This window comes from Littorina saxatilis, linkage group LG1 (assembly GCF_037325665.1).
Source record: "Littorina saxatilis isolate snail1 linkage group LG1, US_GU_Lsax_2.0, whole genome shotgun sequence".
Classification (NCBI taxonomy): domain Eukaryota; kingdom Metazoa; phylum Mollusca; class Gastropoda; order Littorinimorpha; family Littorinidae; genus Littorina; species Littorina saxatilis.
In genome coordinates, this window is record NC_090245.1 from 106,067,121 (window position 1) to 106,088,330 (window position 21,210).

The 21,210-nt window shown below is 48.9% G+C and overlaps 1 protein-coding gene across 1 annotated transcript in view; it reads left to right on the forward strand.

Annotated features, from left to right (window-relative positions):
- The window catches only part of LOC138949082 (recQ-like DNA helicase BLM), an 87,244-nt gene that overhangs the window by 45,982 nt on the left and 20,052 nt on the right, over nt 1-21,210 (forward strand). Inside the window, exons 20-21 of the mRNA XM_070320822.1 lie at nt 8,888-9,105; nt 17,787-17,916. Coding sequence (XP_070176923.1) covers nt 8,888-9,105; nt 17,787-17,916 — 348 coding nt within the window. The remainder of the gene's footprint in view (nt 1-8,887; nt 9,106-17,786; nt 17,917-21,210) is intronic.

Sequence of the window (21,210 nt, forward strand, 5' to 3'; positions counted from 1 at the left end):
ATTGTGACCATGAGTAACACTGCTGTCATTGTACTGATTGTGACCATGAGTAACACTGCTGTCATTGTACTGATTGTGACCATGAGTAACACTGCTGTCATTTTACTGATTGTGACCATGAGTAACACTGCTGTCATTGTACTGATTGTGACCATGAGTAACACTGCTGTCATTGTACTGATTGTGACCATGAGTAACACTGCTGTCATTGTACTGATTGTGACCATGAGTAACACTGCTGTCATTGTACTGATTGTGACCATGAGTAACACTGCTGTCATTGTACTGATTGTGACCATGAGTAACACTGCTGTCATTGTACTGATTGTGACCATGAGTAACACTGCTGTCATTTTACTGATTGTGACCATGAGTAACACTGCTGTCATTTTACTGATTGTGACCATGAGTAACACTGCTGTCATTTTACTGATTGTGACCATGAGTAACACTGCTGTCATTTTACTGATTGTGACCATGAGTAACACTGCTGTCATTTTACTGATTGTGACCATGAGTAACACTGCTGTCATTGTACTGATTGTGACCATGAGTAACACTGCTGTCATTGTACTGATTGTGACCATGAGTAACACTGCTGTCATTTTACTGATTGTGACCATGAGTAACACTGCTGTCATTTTACTGATTGTGACCATGAGTAACACTGCTGTCATTGTACTGATTGTGACCATGAGTAACACTGCTGTCATTTTACTGATTGTGACCATGAGTAACACTGCTGTCATTTTACTGATTGTGACCATGGGTAACACTGCTGTCATTTTACTGATTGTGACCATGAGTAACACTGCTGTCATTTTACTGATTGTGACCATGAGTAACACTGCTGTCATTTTACTGATTGTGACCATGAGTAACACTGCTGTCATTGTACTGATTGTGACCATGAGTAACACTGCTGTCATTTTTGACTCACATGCGAAGCAAAAGTCAGTCTATGTACTCACCCGAGTCGTCCGGCCAGCCGGCCGGCCGTCCGTCCGGCCGGAAAACTTTAACGTTGGATATTTCTTGGACACTATTCAGTCTATCAGTACCAAATTTGGCAAGATGGTGTATGATGACAAGGCCCCAAAAAACATACATAGCATCTTGACCTTGCTTCAAGGTCAAGGTCGCAGGGGCCATAAATGTTGTCTAAAAAACAGGTATTTTTCACATTTTCTCTGAAGTTTTTGAGATTGAATACCTCACCTATACAGACCTGTTTACACTACACATTGAGCGTAGTAAACTACGAATTTGAATAATATACTACGCAACTACGCAAGTCTGTCGTTTTCTACGCAAACGGTATTTAAAAAAAAAAAAATAATAATAAATACATTTTTTTTTTCTTTTTTTTTTTTTCGTCTTTACACCTGTTCCTTGTCCCGTTGTGCTCTCACACCGCCCCGTCCCTGCACACAAACGGTATTGTTTCGGCTACGCATATCACAATCCGTAATTTTCTTCATCTCCCTTGACCGATCCATTTTCCAATCCATGTTTTCGGCCAGCAGTCGTTTGCTGCGTGCAGCGCGTAAAGCGCCCACGGGCGTTGCGTTGCAGCTTGTTAATGCCGAATAGGCTTCTCCAAGCAAATGCCGGGCACAACTGAAAGCGTTACTGCCAAACCATGCGGGCGTTTCGACACAATGGCTGAACGCAGAGCACACGAAAGTGAAGATGAGAACTGTGAAGAAAATGACAAGCAATGCGCCGAACCAAATCTTTCTGCCAAAATATCATCAGGACTACCCATGCCTTGTCTTCGCGGAAAGGAAAACATCATGCTCATTGCACTGTCTGCAATTCCCATTTTTCCGTCAGTCAATCAATACATGTGGTAAAAAGTAGCAATCATTGTTCTTGTTGTTGTGATAGGTCGACGAGAAATTCTACACATTCAATTACAAAACTACACATTTGCCTCATTTTGCTCCCAGAAAATACACATGCAATGTTTTAGGGGTAAACAGGTCTGCCTATATATGATATATAGGGCAAAGTAAGCCCCATCTTTTGATACCAGTTTGGTTTACCTTGCTTCAAGGTCAAGGTCACAGGAGCTCTTCAAAGTTGGATTAAATTACATATTCTTACTCCGAGTCACATATTAGCATTGACGCAGTCGAGATGCTAGGTAGACTGAAAAAACGCTATCCCGTCTATAGTATAAGGGAAGCAACCCAAGCAAAAAAGTAGCGAGCTTGCTACCCTGGGTTGCCTCCCGTAGCGTGCATCACGCCACAGATCTCGTACCCAATACGAGACACCCTCATTCGACATCTTTCAGCCAGAGAGACAGGTCGTGCTGGATTTCGCTCCTAGGCTGTTGTTTGCTGTCTGCTTGACACCCACCAGCCTCGGCTCCCCGTCTGCTCATAGCTGTTTCTAGCGGTGAGATTGTTCCATTTCGTTGTTGTTTGCATTGCCATTCTGCTGAGAATTTTCTCGTCCGCGGACTTGTGAATTTCGCTCGGTAGTTTGTTGCCGTGGCCGCCATTTTGGTCGCCATTTTTCGCATACACGTGGTGTTTTTTGCTGGTTAGTTTGGGTCCGTGCTCGGACTTTTAGCGTCGACCAGTAGCACTATTACCTGCTTGTAACTTGTACCTTGTGCTAGTTTATTCTGCTGAAGTTTTACGTCCTAGAGACTTGTGTATTTTCAGTAGTTTGTTTTTCTCGCGTGACATCATGTCTGATAGTGAGAAAAAGCGAGCGGCTAAGGCCGAGAGTAAGGGCAAAGGCCCTGGCAAACCTAAGTCCTCGGCTTCTACTTCTTCGGCTAGGAACCCCACGGTTCACGTTTCTGACCCGAAGACTAACTTCGTTTTTTCGGTGCCCTTTTCGGCGCCGGAGGAAACTTCGTCTGGCTCGCGTGCGGCGGGCTTGACCGCTACCACGTCCGTTTCAACCCCGGTACCTGTGCCGGAGGCTGGCACTCTTGTGGCTAGCCTTTTGTCCTCTTTGATTCCAGAATTTCGGCGTACAGAGATGGCGCGGACGGACCCTGTTTCCAGCTCTGCCTCCCTCCCGGGGGTGTGCGACCCTCGGTCGTTGGCTTCCTGTGTTCCGGTTGTTTCCGGATCACCTGTCCAGCCTGCAGGCGTTTCTCTTCTCGGCCGGCGCTCGGTGACTCCCGCTTGCGGGAGTGCACTTGAGCAGGTCCCTTTTGGGATACGGTCGCCGCAAGGTATGTGCTCGCAGCAGCCGTCCGCGGCAGCTGCACTTCCAGTTCCTGGAAGTAGTGGTTCACTGGACAGCGGACAGACCATGGTCCCTGCCGGTTTGAGCTACGACTTACGTAAGCAGTCGCTCGCGGCAGCTTCCCTTCCGGCTCCGGCCGGAAGTAGTGGTTCATTGGACAGCGGACAGACCATGGTCCCTGCCGGTGTGCGCTACGAATTACGTAAGCAGTCGCTCGCGGCAGCTTCCCTTCCGGCTCCGGCCGGAAGTAGTGGTTCACTGGACAGCGGACAGACCATGGTCCCTGCCGGTTTGAGCTACGAATTACGCAAGCAGCCGTCCGCGGCAGCTTCCCTTCCGGCTCCGGCCGGAAGTAGTGGTTCACTGGACAGCGGACAGACCATGGTCCCTGCCGGTTTGAGCTACGAATTACGTAAGCAGCCGTCCGCGGCAGCTTCCCTTCCGGCTCCGGCCGGAAGTAGTGGTTCACTGGACAGCGGACAGACCATGGTCCCTGCCGGTTTGAGCTACGAATTACGTAAGCAGCCGTCCGCGGCAGCTTCGCTTCCGGCTCCGGCCGCAAGTGTTGGTTCACTGGTTTGCGGACAGCCCATGGTCCCTTCCGGTTCGAGCCTTGCCCTGCTACAGCAGCCGTTTCCGGCAGCTGCTCTTCCTGCCTGGGCAGGAAATGTAGGTCAAACGGGTCGTGCACAGTCATCTGTCACTTCCGGTTCCGGCCTAGGGCTTCCGGGTTGGGCTTGCAGACTCCTCAGCACCAGCTATGGCATAGTTCTGCTGTTGCGTCTGCACTCCCTGCTCCTCCCGGCTTTTCCGGTTCGGTTCCCGCTGCTTCCGTTGTGTCGCCGGTGAATTTCGAATACGGGGTTCTCCTGGGCATACAGGCTTGTTGCCTCTGTTGGGACAGCAGCAGCCACCCACTTCGGTGGTGGCTGCTAGCTCCTCTCTTCAGCTGCCTTCGGTTGTTGGTGACTCTCATCTTCCTCTTAGTCAGGGGTGCGAGTTTCATCGATGGCCAACAGGATGGGCGTTCGGCTTACGGCCTTCCCTCGCAGCGTCATTTGTCGGGTTCTTTTGGCTATGAGCCGTCCCCTTCAGGTGGCGTTTCGGACTTCGGGTCCGTGTACGAGGAGCAGCTGCCTTCGGCGGCTCTGGCCAGCTTCCGAATTTACGTCAGCAGTCGTTCGCGGCAGCCGCTTCCAGCTCCGGCCGGAAGTAGAGGTTCACTTGCTAGTGCACAGACTACTGTCACGTCTGGTTCGAGCCTTGTCCTATGACAGCGGTCGCCCGCGACAGCTGTTCTTCCGGTTCCGACCGGAAGTGTAGGTTCACTGGTTAGTGCACAGGCTACTGTCACGTCCGGTTCGAGCCTTGCCTTACGTCGGCAGTCGTACGCGACAGCGGCACTTCCGGTTCACGGAAGTAGTGCCTCGTTGGAAGGTGGACAAATAATGATCCCATCCTGCTTGAGCTGCGCTATACGTAAGCAGTCGTTCGCGACAGCTTCTCTTCCGGCTCCGGCTGGAAATGTTAGTTCATCGGTGTGTGGGCAGCCCATGGCCCTTTCCGGTTTGAGCTTTGCCCTTTGCACGGCAGCCATTTCCGGCAGCTTCGCTTCCGGCCTTGGCAGGAGGGTAGGTCAAGCGGGTAGTGCACAGGTTACTGTCACTTCCGGTTCTGGCCTACGGCCTACCTTTGGGTTCCGAGCTTCAGCTCGTAGGTGGCTCAGCACCAGCTTTGGCATAGCGCTGCTGTTGCTGCCGCACTTCCGGCTCCTCCCGGATTTTCCGGTTCAGTTCCCGCTGCTTCCGTTTGGTCGCCGGTGAATTTCGAACAAGGCTTGCCCTATGGGCATACAGGCTTCTTGCCTCTGTTGGGACAGCAGCATCCACACACTCCGGTGGTGGCCGCTAGCTCCTCTCTCCCACTTTCCTTGGTTTTTGATTCCTCTCACCCTCCCCTCAGTTAGGGAATGAGCACAATCGATTGCCAACAGGAAGGACTTCGGTTGGCAAAGAGGAAGCAGCTACTTCTGGTTTGAAGAATCGCCCTTTGTAGCTTTTCGCCTTTTTGCCTTTTCGCCGAGCCCCCCTCTTCGACAGGGGGCGGCCTCCGGCGTCGGTTTCGTTGCTGGTTCCTCAGGGTTCAGCTCGGAGCCGGCATCGGAATGCCTTGCCGCTCCTGCGCAGGCTTCCTCCTTTGTGCCCTTAGCGGGCCAGAGGAAGTTGCCTTGGCCAGGGTCGTCTCGTAGCCGCCTGTTGGCCTTTCCCCGTCCGCGTGCACCGTTTCCGGTCACGCCGGATCTTCTTTCGCTTCTTACGAAGCCGTTGAGGAAGGATTCGGTTCTGCCGCTCTATGGGCAGAATCTCCTATTCTCTGAGGAAGGGGGCTGACAACTTTTGGAACTCAGTTCCATTTCCGAGACTCTCCTGCGGGCGCTTTCTCGCGCTCTGGCAGATTCCTTGGCGCCCTTTCCCCTTAGTAAAGGGCAGGACGCGGAGGAAGTGTCTCACTCCTCTCCACACTTACAAGGGTGAACGAGGCACAGATGAGGCTGTCCTCTCTGCACTATTTCCATGCGGTCTCGTGCGGAAGGGACTTGTTTCTTGCCCACTCCCGGTTTTCTGAGGAGTTGACAAGGAACATTCTCAGTTCGTCATCCTTGGTGGACGGTCTCTCTCCGGCAGCCTGGCCTCTCATGCCAGAAGCAGGGGATTGAGACCAACAGAGAACAGCGGTTCCCTTCTTTTGAGCTTCAATTTGAAAGCAGCAAAAGCAGGCCGCTCCTAAGCAGGCTATACCTAAGCGGACTCAGCCTAAGCGGCCTACGTCCTCAGCTCAGGTGAGATTGTTTCTTTCACAGCCGTCATAGGTACGCTGGGTTTTTGAAACAACAGCCGGCCTTAGGGCTTCGGGGTGTTAGCCTCGGCGGGAGCAACAGCCATTTCATCCGTTGGAGGTGTTGGTTGTTGCTTTCCTTGTGCTTGTGGCTTCGGGCTTCGACTTTCTTTCTCTTTCCCAGCGTATGGGTGCTGAGAGGTCGATTTCCGTTTAAAAGGGGGTTTCTGCCTTTGGGCTTCCCCGTTTTCTCTTGCCACGAGCTTCTGGACTCGGTCCAGGTTTGTCTTTCGCCGAGTCTGACTTTGTCTTTCTCTAGCGATCAGACGCGTTCTGGTGTTTCGTCCAAACTTAAGGTTCACTTGAGTTGGCCTCGGAAGTAACATTCAGATTTTCCTGAGGGTGCATTGTCTGGGCATTGCATGTTTGAGAAGTCATTCTTGGCTTGTCACTTTTTCTCAGGTTTTTTGGCTACTCCTCCCCTTTTTGGGCAGAGGTCTAGCTAATGTTCCAGTTTTCTCGGTGCTGGCCTCTAGGCCAGCATCTTTTTCGGCGGCCGAAACTTTTGGTTTCTTACTGTGCCTGTGTACTTTGAGTACTTTGGTGCAATGGCCGGCCTACGGGCAGCAAGGCTCTCGGCCTTAGCCTGTGTTATAGTCTCCTGCCTGTCGTGTTGCGACTTTGGCAATTGGTTCTTGTGACTGCGGATTTCGTCTCTTCCTCTTCTCCATCATGCTTGCATGATGTGAGTTGGGACGATTTCTGCTGGGTTGGGCTTCCGGCCTGGTCACCCCTTTTTCACTTGCAACTATGACTATTACTGAGAACTCTGGTCTCGGGAGGCTGACGGCTGGTTCGCTTCACGGTTTTCCGTCTTTCTTACCAGCTTCGTCCTTTCTGTTTCGGGTTTTTTGATTCATTTTCAATTACCTACAAGCAGTCTGCTCTGCGATCACGCTGGCTTTTGTCATTTTGTTTCCGGTCTCCGGTCACATTAGGATTTGGCCACTGCGGGTCCGCATTTGCGGTGCTTATGCACTACCTTAGGTCGCTTCGTCCCCTTTTTACCCCTCTCTCTGCTTTCGCAGGGATGGGCAGGGGACGACCGGTGACCGTCTCCCTTGAGTTTTGCTCATTGAGTTGGACCCTGGTACTTGTTACTCAGGCGTCTCTCTCTTTCCGGTTTGGAGTTTGGTCACTCTTCCGGAGCTGACTGTTCTCTCAACGGCCTTTTGGGGCCTCACTCCATCCCAAAGTTTTCTTACTTTGGCATGGTTGCCTTATGGTCTCCGTGAGGGTCGGTCCTTTTCAGGGCTTAGCCGGCAACCTTACGCACGGATCTTTTCCAGGCCATTAGCATTTCCTTCCATTTAAGGGGGGGGGGGGGGGGGCAGCTTGTCCTTCCCTCTACTTGGTCGGGTTTATCCAAGACTGGGGTCCTTTTCCGGACTGTTTTACGGTTCAGAAGATTGGAAGAAGTGCTGGGCACAGCTTACTGGCTCTCTGAGGTCGTCTTTCGCATTTCTTGCCTGAGAGACATCTCGGCTGTCAATCAGGGTGGTTCTCGGTCCGTTTCTGTCCTTTGGCAGTGGGCCAGTTCCTGGCAAGGGTTTAGAGTGAGTCAGTGGTTGCTTTCTCACGGGATCCTTTCCTGACTTTTGGCAGTGGGCCAGTTTCTTGGCAAGGGATTTTCTTGCCCTCCGCCTTGTCATAGCTTATGCTATCTTTCCCTCGGCTCGGCCCGAGCCCATTTCCAGGGCCTGGGCCTCCTCCTTGGCCTTTTTGGCCTATGGGGTTTGGATGATGTCCTGCGCACAGCTGCTGGCGCTAGGATTTTGTCTTATCAGGTTCTGCAGACATTGCTGCCCTCTGTCAGGATGGGTCTCGGCCCATTCCTTCCTTGGCGGCTGCTGGCTTTTGTCTCTCCAGAACTTTAGAGTGAGTTTGAACTTTTTGATCTTACCCACCACCTTGTTGGAGTTATCTGCTAATATGTGACTCGGAGTAAGAATATGTAATTTAATCGAAAATTTTTAATTAAATTTTCATTTGATTAATATACTTACCCGAGTCACATAGGTAATTCCCTCCCACCTTCCCCGCTTTTAGTTTCTTTGTATTCTAGAAGTCGAATGAGGGTGTCTCGTATTGGGTACGAGATCTGTGGCGTGATGCACGCTACGGGAGGCAACCCAGGGTAGCAAGCTCGCTACTTTTTTGCTTGGGTTGCTTCCCTTATACTATAGACGGGATAGCGTTTTTTCAGTCTACCTAGCATCTCGACTGCGTCAATGCTAATATGTGACTCGGGTAAGTATATTAATCAAATGAAAATTTAATTAAAAATTTTCGATTGTATACATATTTTGAAGTGACCTTGACCCTGAACTATGGAAGATAACTGTTTCAAACTTAAAAATTATGTGGGGCACATGTTATGCTTTCATCATGAGACACATTTGGTCACATATGATCAAGGTCAAGGTCACTTTGACCCTTATGAAATGTGACCAAAATAAGGTAGTGAACCACTAAAAGAGACCATATCTCATGGTAGAAAGAGCCAATAAGCACCATTGTACTTCCTATGTCTTGAATTAACAGCTTTGTGTTGCATGACCTTGGATGACCTTGACCTTGGGTCAAGGTCACATGTATTTTGGTAGGAAAAATGTGTAAAGCAGTTCTTAGTGTATGATGTCATTGCTAGGTTTAGTCATTTGACCTTGACCCTGAAGGTCAAGGTCATGTAAAGGTCAAGGTCAAGCATGTGAGTCGTATGGGCTTTGCCCTTCTTGTACTGATTGTGACCATGAGTAACACTGCTGCTGTCCAGGGTCTCAAAACACTCGTATCATGGACAACGGCCACAACCGCTTGGGTCTCCACGGTCGCGGGGCGGCATACAGTCGCGGTGACGCTGAGCGACTGATGCACAAGCTGGTGGTAGAGGGTGTGCTCGTCGAGGAGCTGAAAATCACGGCCGCCGACACAACTGCCTGCTACGTCCGTCTGGGGCCCAAGGCTGGCAGTCTCACGCAGAACAAGTTCAAGGTACGTGGATGGAGGCACAGGGGCGGGGAAGTTAGACTGGTCATGAAGTGGAGCAAGATGCAGGAGATTCTAAACTTATCAGCTGACAATCACCGCAGCTGACACAGCTGGCTTCTACGTGTATTTCGGGCTGTCGGTCTCATGCAGAACAAGTTGAAGGTATTTGGATGGAGGAGCGGGGAAGTGAAAGTGGTCATGAGGTGGAGCAAAATGCAGGAGAGGCTAAACTTATCTGCTGAAAATCACCGCAGCCGACACTGCTGCGTGCTACGTGCGTTTGGGGCTGCCAGCCTCACGCTGAAAGAATGTAAGGCACATGGGTGTGGATGGAGGGAATGGGATGGGGACAGTGAGAGTGCTTGTGCATCCTGTTGTGTAATGATTTGTCTTTGACACAGCACTGGTTAGAAGGCAGTGCTCTGACAAACCGTTTGTTGAATTGGATGAGATGGAAGGGAATGATTTACGATATGCATTTTCAAAGTGCAGATTGCCTGATACCGTTTTTTCTTCCCTCAGACAGTGTTTTGGTAAGAGGCATATTTCATAAATGGGACTACTGTTTTGTCATTACCACAGCATTCATCAGAGGGCAATGCGGAAGAACCCATTTCTGAATTGGAATGGACCCAGGGAGATGATTTATAATAATAATAATAATACGAATATTTATAACGCGCACATATCTCACCAACAGGCGACTCAAGGCGCACATACACTCGTTCACACACACGGAGACTTAAAGTCACTAGCACACACACACCATCAACCATTAAAATATGTACAGTTATTCAGGGTGGGATGGGGTGGGCAGTGTAGAATGCATGGATTATTTGGAAAAAAGGAATGTCTTGAGTGCAGATTTGAATGATTCGAGGGACTGTTGTTGACGGAGGGGGAGAGGTAGTGTGTTCCATTGGCTAGGTGCTTGGAAATAAAATTTAATCTTCAATGTGCATGTTGTTGCCAGTAGAGAGAGACAGGCGGGGATATAGCTCAGGGGCGGGGATATAGCTCAGTTGGTAGCGCGCTGGATTTGTATTCAGTTGGCCGCTGTCAGCGTGAGTTCGATCCCAGGTTCGGCGGAAATTTATTTCACAGAGTCAACTTTGTGTGCAGACTCTCTTCGGTGTCCGAACCTCCCCCCGTGTACACTACATTGGGTGTGCACGTTAAAGATCCCACGATTGACAAAAGGGTCTTTCCTGGCAAAATTGCTTAGGCACAGTTAATAATTGTCTACCCATACCCGTGTCACTTGGAATAATAGGCCGTGAAAGGTAAATATGCGCCGAAATGGCTGCAATCTACTGGCCGTATAAAATTTCATCTCACACGGCATCACTGCAGAGCGCCTAGAACTGTACCCACGGAATATGCGCGATATAAGACTCATTGATTGATTGATATATGTGATTACATTGACATTGCTACAGTTGAATTCATTGCAACAAAACAAAAAGAAAACACAACAGAAACCAGCTTTGGTAAATTCATCATCCAATTGTCAGCAGCCTGTCTGACTTCTTCAGGGTGGTTGAAATGAATTTGAATTCATTGGTCACCAAGAAAACGGTCATACACGTAAACATCCACTCGTAAAAAAAAAAAGTAACAAATAAAATAAAACAAACATCCACTCGTGCGAAAACACGAGTGTACGTGGGAGTTTCAGCCCACGAACACAGAAGAAGAAGAAGAAGAATTCATTGCCTCTGTTTTTGACTCACATGCGAAGCAAATTTAAAGTGAGTCTATGTACTCACCTGAGTCGTCCGTCCGTCCGGCCGGCCGGAAAACTTTAACGTTGGATATTTCTTGGACACTATTCAGTCTATCAGTACCAAATTTGGCAAGATGGTGTATGATGACAAGGCCCCAAAAAACATACATAGCATCTTGACCTTGCTTCAAGGTCAAGGTCGCAGGGGCCATAAATGTTGTCTAAAAAACAGGTATTTTTCACATTTTTCCCATTTTCTCTGAAGTTTTTGAGATTGAATACCTCACCTATATATGATATTAAATTACATATTCTTACTCCGAGTCACATATTAGCATTGACGCAGTCGAGATGCTAGGTAGACTGAAAAACGCTATCCCGTCTATAGTATAAGGGAAGCAACCCAAGCAAAAAAGTAGCAAGCTTGCTACCCTGGGTTGCCTCCCGTAGCGTGCATCACGCCACAGATCTCGTACCCGATACGAGACACCCTCATTCGACATCTTTCAGCCAGAGAGACAGGTCGTGCTTGATTTCGCTCCTAGGCCGGTTTTGCTGTCTGCTTGACACCTACCGGCCTCGGCTCCCCGTCTGCTCATAGCTGTTTCTAGCGGTGAGATTGTTCCTTTTTGTTGTTGTTTGCATTGTTCATTCTGCTGAGAATTTTTCCGTCCGCGGACTTACGAATTTTGCTCAGTAGTTTGTTGCTGTGGCCGCCATTTTGGTCGCCATTTTTCGCTTACACGTGGTGTTTTTTGCTGGTTAGTTTGGGTCCGTGCTACGGACTTTGAGCGTTTACCAGTAGCATTGGTAGCTGCTTGTAGCTGGTACGTTAGTGCTAGTTTATTCTGCTGAAGTTTTACGTCCTAGAGACTTGTGTATTTTTAGTAGTTTGTTTTTCTCGTGTGACAGCATGTCTGATAGTGAGAAAAGCGAGCGGCTAAGGCCGAGGTTAGGGGCAAAGGCCCTGTTAAACCTAAGTCCTCGGCTTCCACCTCGGTTCACGTTTCTGACCCGAAGACTAACTTCGTTTTTCCTGTGCCTATTTAGGCTCCGGAGGAAACTTCGTCTGGCTCGCGGGCGGCGGGTGTGGCCGCTACCACGGCCGTTTCTACCCCTGTACCTGCGCCGGAGGCTGGCGCTCTTGTTGCTAGCCTTTTGTCTTCTTTGATTCCAGAAATTCGGACGCTCGTTCGTACAGCAATGTCGCGGACGGACCCTGTTTCCAGCTCTGCCTCCCTCCCGGGGGTGTGCGACCCTCGGTCGTTGGCTTCCTTTGTTCCTGATCACCTGTCCAGCCTGCTGGCTTCTGTGATGGCTCTGGAGTCCGTGCACAGGGAGGCGTTTCTCTTCTCGGCCGGCGCTCGGTGGCTTCCGCTTGCGGGAGTGCACCTGAGCAGGTCCCTTTGGGGGATACGGTCGACACAAGGTATGTGCTCGCAGCAGCCGTCCGCGGCAGCTGCACTTCCGGTTCCCGGAAGTAGTGGTTCACTGGTTGCGGACAGACCATGGTCCCCTCCGGTTCGAGCTGCGCTTTACGTAAGCAGTCGTTCGCGGCAGCTTCCTTCCGGCTCCGGCCGGAAGTGGTGGTTCACTGGTTGCGGACAGACCATGGTCCCCTCCGGTTCGAGCTGCTCTTTACGTAAGCAGTCGTTCGCGGCAGCTTCCTTCCGGCTCCGGCCGGAAGTGGTGGTTCACTGGTTGCGGACAGACCATGGTCCCATCCGGTTCGAGCTGCGCTTTACGTAAGCAGCCGTTCGCGGCAGCTTCGCTTCCGGCTCCGGCCGGAAGTGTTGGTTCACTGGTTTGCGGACAGCCCATGGTCCCTTCCGGTTCGAGCCTTGCCCTGCTACAGCAGCCGTTTCCGGCAGCTGCTCTTCCTGCCTGGGCAGGAAATGTAGGTCAAACGGGTCGTGCACAGTCATCTGTCACTTCCGGTTCCGGCCTAGGGCTTCCGGGTTGTGGCTTGCAGGCTCCTCAGCACCAGCTATGGCATAGTTCTGCTGTTGCGTCTGCACTCCCTGCTCCTCCCGGCTTTTCCGGTTCGGTTCCCGCTGCTTCCGTTGTGTCGCCGGTGAATTTCGAATACGGTGGTTCTCCTGGGCATACGGGCTTTTTGCCTCTGTTGGGACAGCAGCAGCCACCCACTTCGGTGGTGGCCGCTAGCTCCTCTCTTCAGCTGCCTTCGGTTGTTGGTGACTCTCATCTTCCTCTTAGTCAGGGGTGCGAGTTTCATCGATGGCCAACAGGATGGGCGTTCGGCTTACGGCCTTCCCTCGCAGCGTCATTTGTCGGGTTCTTTTGGCTATGAGCCGTCCCCTTCAGGTGGCGTTTCGGACTTCGGGTCCGTGTGCGAGGAGCAGCTGCCTTCGGCGGCTCTGGCCAGCTTCCGAATTTACGTCAGCAGTCGTTCGCGGCAGCCGCTTCCAGCTCCGGCCGGAAGTAGAGGTTCTCTTACTAGTGCACAGACTACTGTCACGTCTGGTTCGAGCCTTGTCCTATGACAGCGGTCGCCCGCGACAGCTGTTCTTCCGGTTCCGACCGGAAGTGTAGGTTCACTGGTTAGTGCACAGGCTACTGTCACGTCCGGTTCGAGCCTTGCCTTACGTCGGCAGTCGTACGCGACAGCGGCACTTCCGGTTCACGGAAGTAGTGCCTCGTTGGAAGGTGGACAAATAATGATCCCATCCTGCTTGAGCTGCGCTATACGTAAGCAGTCGTTCGCGACAGCTTCTCTTCCGGCTCCGGCTGGAAATGTTAGTTCATCGGTGTGTGGGCAGCCCATGGCCCTTTCCGGTTTGAGCTTTGCCCTTTGCACGGCAGCCATTTCCGGCAGCTTCGCTTCCGGCCTTGGCAGGAGGGTAGGTCAAGCGGGTAGTGCACAGGTTACTGTCACTTCCGGTTCTGGCCTACGGCCTACCTTTGGGTTCCGAGCTTCAGCTCGTAGGTGGCTCAGCACCAGCTTTGGCATAGCGCTGCTGTTGCTGCCGCACTTCCGGCTCCTCCCGGATTTTCTCGGTTCAGTTCCCGCTGCTTCCGTTTGGTCGCCGGTGAATTTCGAACAAGGCTTGCCCTATGGGCATACAGGCTTCTTGCCTCTGTTGGGACAGCAGCATCCACACACTCCGGTGGTGGCCGCTAGCTCCTCTCTCCCACTTTCCTTGGTTTTTGATTCCTCTCATCCTCCCCTCAGTTAGGGAATGAGCACAATCGATTGCCAACAGGAAGGACTTCGGTTGGCAAAGAGGAAGCAGCTACTTCTGGTTTGAAGAATCGCCCTTTGTAGCTTTTCGCCTTTTTGCCTTTTCGCCGAGCCCCCCTCTTCGACAGGGGGTGGCCTCCGGCGTCGGTTTCGTTGCTGGTTCCTCAGGGTTCAGCTTCGGAGCCGGCGTCGGAATGCCTTGCCGCTCCTGCGCAGGCTTCCTCCTTCGTGCCCTTAGCGGACCAGAGGAAGTTGCCTTGGCCAGGGTCGTCTCGTAGCCGCCTGTTGGCCTTTCCCCGTCCGCGTGCACCGTTTCCGGTCACGCCGGATCTTCTTTCGCTTCTTACGAAGCCGTTGAGGAAGGATTCGGTTCTGCCGCTCTATGGGCAGAATCTCCTATTCTCTGAGGAAGGGGGCTGACAACTTTTGGAACTCAGTTCCATTGCCGAGACTCTCCTGCGGGCGCTTTCTCGCGCTCTGACAGATTCCTTGGCGCCCTTTCCCCTTAGTAAAGGGCAGGACGCGGAGGAAGTGTCTCACTCCTCTCCACACTTACAAGGGTGAACGAGGCACAGATGAGGCTGTCCTCTCTGCACTATTTCCATGCGGTCTCGTGCGGAAGGGACTTGTTTCTTGCCCACTCCCGGTTTTCTGAGGAGTCGACAAGGAACATTCTCAGTTCGTCATCCTTGGTGGACGGTCTCTCTCCGGCAGCCTGGCCTCTCATGCCAGAAGCAGGGGATTGAGACCAGCAGAGAACAGCGGTTCCCTTCTTTTGAGCTTCAATTTGAAAGCAGCAAAAGCAGGCCGCTCCTAAGCAGGCTATACCTAAGCGGACTCAGCCTAAGCGGCCTACGTCCTCAGCTCAGGTGAGATTGTTTCTTTCACAGCCGTCATAGGTACGCTGGGTTTTTGAAACAACAGTCGGCCTTAGGGCTTCGGGGTTTTAGCCTCGGCGGGAGCAACAGCCATTTCATCCGTTGGAGGTGGTGGTTGTTGCTTTCCTTGTGCTTGTGGCTTCGGGCTTCGACATTCTTTCTCTTTCCCAGCGTATGGGTGCTGAGAGGTCGATTTCCGTTTAAAAGGGGGTTTCTGCCTTTGGGCTTCCCCGTTTTCTCTTGCCACGAGCTTCTGGACTCGGTCCAGGTTTGTCTTTCGCCGAGTCTGACTTTGTCTTTCTCTAGCGATCAGACGCGTTCTGGTGTTTCGTCCAAACTTAAGGTTCACTTGAGTTGGCCTCGGAGGTAACATTCAGATTTTCCTGAGGGTGCATTGTCTGGGCATTGCATATTTGAGAAGTCATTCTTGGCTTGTCACTTTTTCTCAGGTTTTTTGGCTACTCCTCCCCTTTTTGGGCAGAGGTCTAGCTAATGTTCCAGTTTTCTCGGTGCTGGCCTCTAGGCCAGCATCTTTTTCGGCGGCCGAAACTTTTGGTTTCTTACTGTGCCTGTGTACTTTGAGTACTTTGGTGCAATGGCCGGCCTACGGGCAGCAAGGCTCTCGGCCTTAGCCTGTGTTATAGTTTCCTGCCTGTCGTGTTGCGACTTTGGCAATTGGTTCTTGTGACTGCGGATTTCGTCTCTTCCTCTTCTCCATCATGCTTGCATGATGTGAGTTGGGACGATTTCTGCTGGGTTGGGCTTCCGGCCTGGTCACCCCTTTTTCACTTGCAACTATGACTATTACTGAGAACTCTGGTCTCGGGAGGCTGACGGCTGGTTCGCTTCACGGTTTTCCGTCTTTCTTACCAGCTTCGTCCTTTCTGTTTCGGGTTTTTTGATTCATTTTCAATTACCTACAAGCAGTCTGCTCTGCGATCACGCTGGCTTTTGTCATTTTGTTTCCGGTCTCCGGTCACATTAGGATTTGGCCACTGCGGGTCCGCATTTGCGGTGCTTATGCACTACCTTAGGTCGCTTCGTCCCCTTTTTTACCCCTCTCTCTGCTTTCGCAGGGATGGGCAGGGGACGACCGGTGACCGTCTCCCTTGAGTTTTGCTCATTGAGTTGGACCCTGGTACTTGATACTCAGGCGTCTCTCTCTTTCCGGTTTGGAGTTTGGTCACTCTTCCGGAGCTGACTGTTCTCTCAACGGCCTTTTGGGCCTCACTCCATCCCAAAGTTTTCTTACTTTGGCATGGTTGCCTTATGGTCTCCGTGAGGGTCGGTCCTTTTCAGGGCTTAGCCGGCAACCTTACGCACGGATCTTTTCCAGGCCATTAGCATTTCCTTCCATTTAAGGGGGGGGGGGGGCAGCTTGTCCTTCCCTCTACTTGGTCGGGTTTATCCAAGACTGGGGTCCTTTTCCGGACTGTTTTACGGTTCAGAAGATTGGAAGAAGTGCTGGGCACAGCTTACTGGCTCTCTGAGGTCGTCTTTCGCATTTCTTGCCTGAGAGACATCTCGGCTGTCAATCAGGGTGGTTCTCGGTCCGTTTCTGTCCTTTGGCAGTGGGCCAGTTCCTGGCAAGGGTTTAGAGTGAGTCAGTGGTTGCTTTCTCACGGGATCCTTTCCTGACTTTTGGCAGTGGGCCAGTTTCTTGGCAAGGGATTTTCTTGCCCTCCGCCTTGTCATAGCTTATGCTATCTTTCCCTCGGCTCGGCCCGAGCTCATTTCCAGGGCCTGGGCCTCCTCCTTGGCCTTTTTGGCCTATGGGGTTTGGATGATGTCCTGCGCACAGCTTCTGGCGCTAGGATTTTGTCTTATCAGGTTCTGCAGACATTGCTGCCCTCTGTCAGGATGGGTCTCGGCCTATTCCTTCCTTGGCGGCAGCTGGCTTTTGTCTCTCCAGAACTTTAGAGTGAGTTTGAACTTTTTGATCTTACCCACCACCTTGTTGGAGTTATCTGCTAATATGTGACTCGGAGTAAGAATATGTAATTTAATCGAAAATTTTTAATTAAATTTTCATTTGATTAATATACTTACCCGAGTCACATAGGTAATTCCCTCCCACCTTCCCCGCTTTTAGTTTCTTTGTATTCTAGAAGTCGAATGAGGGTGTCTCGTATCGGGTACGAGATCTGTGGCGTGATGCACGCTACGGGAGGCAACCCAGGGTAGCAAGCTTGCTACTTTTTTGCTTGGGTTGCTTCCCTTATACTATAGACGGGATAGCGTTTTTCAGTCTACCTAGCATCTCGACTGCGTCAATGCTAATATGTGACTCGGGTAAGTATATTAATCAAATGAAAATTTAATTAAAAATTTTCGATTTAGGGCAAAGTAAGCCCCATCTTTTGATACCAGTTTGGTTTACCTTGCTTCAAGGTCAAGGTCACAGGAGCTCTTCAAAGTTGGATTGTATACATAGTTTGAAGTGACCTTGACCCTGAACTATGGAAGATAACTGTTTCAAACTTAAAAATTATGTGGGGCACATGTTATGCTTTCATCATGAGACACATTTGGTCACATATGATCAAGGTCAAGGTCACTTTGACCCTTATGAAATGTGACAAAAATAAGGTAGTGAACCACTAAAAGTGACCATATCTCATGGTAGAAAGGGCCAATAAGCACCATTGTACTTCCTATGTCTTGAATTAACAGCTTTGTGTTGCATGACCTTGGATGACCTTGACCTTGGGTCAAGGTCACATGTATTTTGGTAGGAAAAATGTGTAAAGCAGTTCTTAGTGTATGATGTCATTGCTAGGTTTAGTTATTTGACCTTGACCCTGAAGGTCAAGGTCATGTAAAGGTCAAGGTCAAGCATGTGAGTCGTATGGGCTTTGCCCTTCTTGTTTTGCCACAGATTGAAATGGCTGTGCAAGGTGGGAGCAAGCGCAGCGAGGCGAGTCGTATCGGTCAGGAGCCTCAGACCAACAGGCAGCAGCTGGTGGAGGACTGCTACAAGGAGCTGGTCGCTCTGGCCAAGACTATCGGTCAGTTGAAGAGCTCATTCATCCATCCATGTTCCCTGGTCAACATGAGTTTTATGTGTGTGTCTTTGTGTGTGTGCTCTGGCCAAGACTATCGGTCAGTTGAAGAGCTCATTCATCCATCCATGTTCCCTGGTCAACATGAGTTTTATGTGTGTGTCTTTGTGTGTGTGTGCTCTGGCCAAAACTATCGGTCAGTTGAAGAGCTCATTCATCCATCCATGTTCCTTGGTCAACATGAGTTTTATGTGTGTGTCTTTGTGTGTGTGCTCTGGCCAAAACTATCGGTCAGTTGAAGAGCTCATTCATCCATCCATGTTCCCTGGTCAACATGAGTTTCATGTTGTGTCTTTATGTGTGTGTCTTTGTGTGTGTGTGCTCTGGCCAAGACTATCGGTCAGTTGAAGAGCTCATTCATCCATGCATGTTCTCTTGTCTAAACGAGTTTCATGTTGTGTCTTTGTGTGTGTTTTTGTGTGTGTGTGCTCTGGCCAAGACTATCGGTTACTTAAAGAGCTCATTCATCCATGCATGTTCCCTGGTCAACATGAGTTTCATGTTGTGTCTTTATGTGTGTGTCTTCGTGTCTGTGTGGGCGCATGTGTGTTTGTGTGGGGGGGACTGTTTGTGTGTGTGTATATTTTACAAGGAAACCCTGTATTGCTCTTATGATAGATTTTAACCTGGGTATGTAAAATCAGAAAGGATGGAGCTTGTGTTCATTGAGAGGGCTTTGATAAGTTATTAAAGGCATATGGGGAAGAATTTGAAATGGTGTCGAATTCTTGTGACACAAAGGGCAAAATTACAAGTGAGCAGAAACAATTTTTATTTCCTCTATAAAGTTTATTAATCCATGCAGTATGTGTTCACATAAATGAAAAAGGAATATCGGCAAACAGTCTGAAGTGGTAGAGTGTCAAAATAAAATACAGAGCTGGTTACACATCACCGTGTCACATCACAATATCTATACTGTTGTTTTCACTTTAAGGTTTTGCAAATTTGGATTCCATGCAATTATTCTATGCACAGCCAAGTATCTTCGCACAAAATCTTGTCCAATTTGATGAAGTTTCATCAGTGTCTCATGAGTCGAATCTTGGAGTAGGTTACAGTTTCACCAAAGATGCTGCTGATACACAGTTTTTGACATTTTTTAACTGATTTCACACAGATTTGCTTTTTGCTTTTCATTATAAGTGTCTTGGGTGTCTGGAAATGTTTTTTAAGATAATATAATGTCTTTACTATGTACATAAGCAATATTTTTTTCTCAAATCTCTGAGTACCCTGTTTCTGGTTTTGCCTGTTATCGGCAATTTACTCCCTGGCACTTACTATAAAGTTTGAAAGCATAAATGTGCAAGGATTCAAGAAGTATAAACTATCAAATTATGATTTTTTCATGCATATTACCTGCAGCACACAGACATATCTTTTTTTAGGCCACTGAGTATCAAGCCCCACTGTGGTGCTGGTTACTTGTTACCAAAAACACTACTTCTCCCTGCTTTCAGGACAGAAAATGTACTGCCAGTACCCTAATTTTATGTTGAAATGTTAGGAACAAGGTTGCTTGCATAGTTCACCGCCGCATGAAGGGTTGCAGTGAGTTGTGTGAGAGAAACAGTAAGTAAAGTGTTACAGAATGCCCTGGAGTAAGTTACATATCACGAAAATTGTCCATTTTCATAAGATTAAGCAAGAAAAAGCTTTCCATCAGTCTAAATAGCTGATTAGAGTTATTGCAATTTATGGTAGCCACAAATCTTGGTGCACTTATATATATACAATGTATAGATATATATATTTGTTTATTCATTATAACAGGGTATAGCGAACATAATACTTCATAAAGAGAAGAACGTGTCATTTCGCTGAGACAAACGGCTGACTCAGAACCAGGGTACCGTGTTAATCTGTAGGTTACAAGTTGAATGAATATAAGGGCATGAAAATATCCCCATTATTAATCCAACTGTTAACTTCATAGTAATCAAAACAGCATTTTTAGTCTTTAAGGCATATTATACATGCAACGTGTACGGGTAATTCAGAGAAAAAGTTATGTGCGTTTTAAAACATCATTTGCAACATTCCATCTTTTATGTAAGGAAAGTATTAAGCAGATTAAGAACAAAGCATTTTGCAAGGCACAGTTATCTTACAACTTGCAGAAGAAAAAAAATCATTTTGGTCTTGTAGAAAATAAGACAGAAAACGTGTCAAACATGTACACTACAAGATTAGCAAGTATCTTCCAAGCTATTTCACAATCTACAGAGTAAAAGGGAAAAAAGGTCAGCATCAAAAGAAAGAAAAAAAAAACAAGCTAGACCACAATCATTTGTAAAATAAACTATCAGTTTCAGTGTGAAGAGTTGTGCTATTCAGCAACAAAAGCTCTGGCAAATGGTTGACATGTTTCTGCAGGCTTGTTCAAAAGGTATAGTAGATGTTTCGTCCGTCATCATGAAGAACAGCACTGTCCATCTTCTCCGCTATGTCCTGGAGAGGAATTTGATACTCCTCGACAAATGAGAGGGCATCACTGAATTTCCAAGCTGCTCCCCATGGTTTGAGATAGCGTCCAGAAATGACCCCTCCTTCTTTCTGTGTGACCTGTGTAAATGAGAAGTGAGAATAGCCAAGTGTTACTACAGTGGTGAGGCTCTACATAGGATGCACAAATACTCTGTAGGCGGAGAAGCAAAACTGGCATAGCAGAAATACTTGAAATTAAAATTTGCATTTGTAATAAATGGTCTTCACTTATTCCGTCGCCGAAGTTAATGAGTCTTACACATATTTTTCTTCATCCTCACCTGTGCCATGTAAATGACAGCTGATCCATTCTTCTTTGGCACCTTCACCTTAATGAAATCCCCTGGCTTGAGTTGAGCTTGTCCTTGGTTAAGGTAAACTGAGTTCAGTACTGAATCATGTGCCTATGGTTGTTTGGCAAGTAACTTCACTGGTTACAAATTAAAAATGCACAGAACAATCACTAGCTATAGGTTCATGAAATACATACAACAAATGGTTTGTATTGCATTCTACTTTCCAACTAAAATCTCTGTAACATTTTGTAACTGGATAAAAGGGTATTGTTTATAGTTGGGGAAGTTGTAACTGAAGCATACCAGTAAATTACGTAGTCATATTAATAATAAGTCAAAAGGATACGAATGAAAGAAGAGGAGGTGCTGTTTAGGCCGTCTGCAGCTCTGGGTAAGAAAACCCATTCAAACTGGTGCTTCTATCCGTTCTTCCTCTGTCAGTGCAGCACGACGT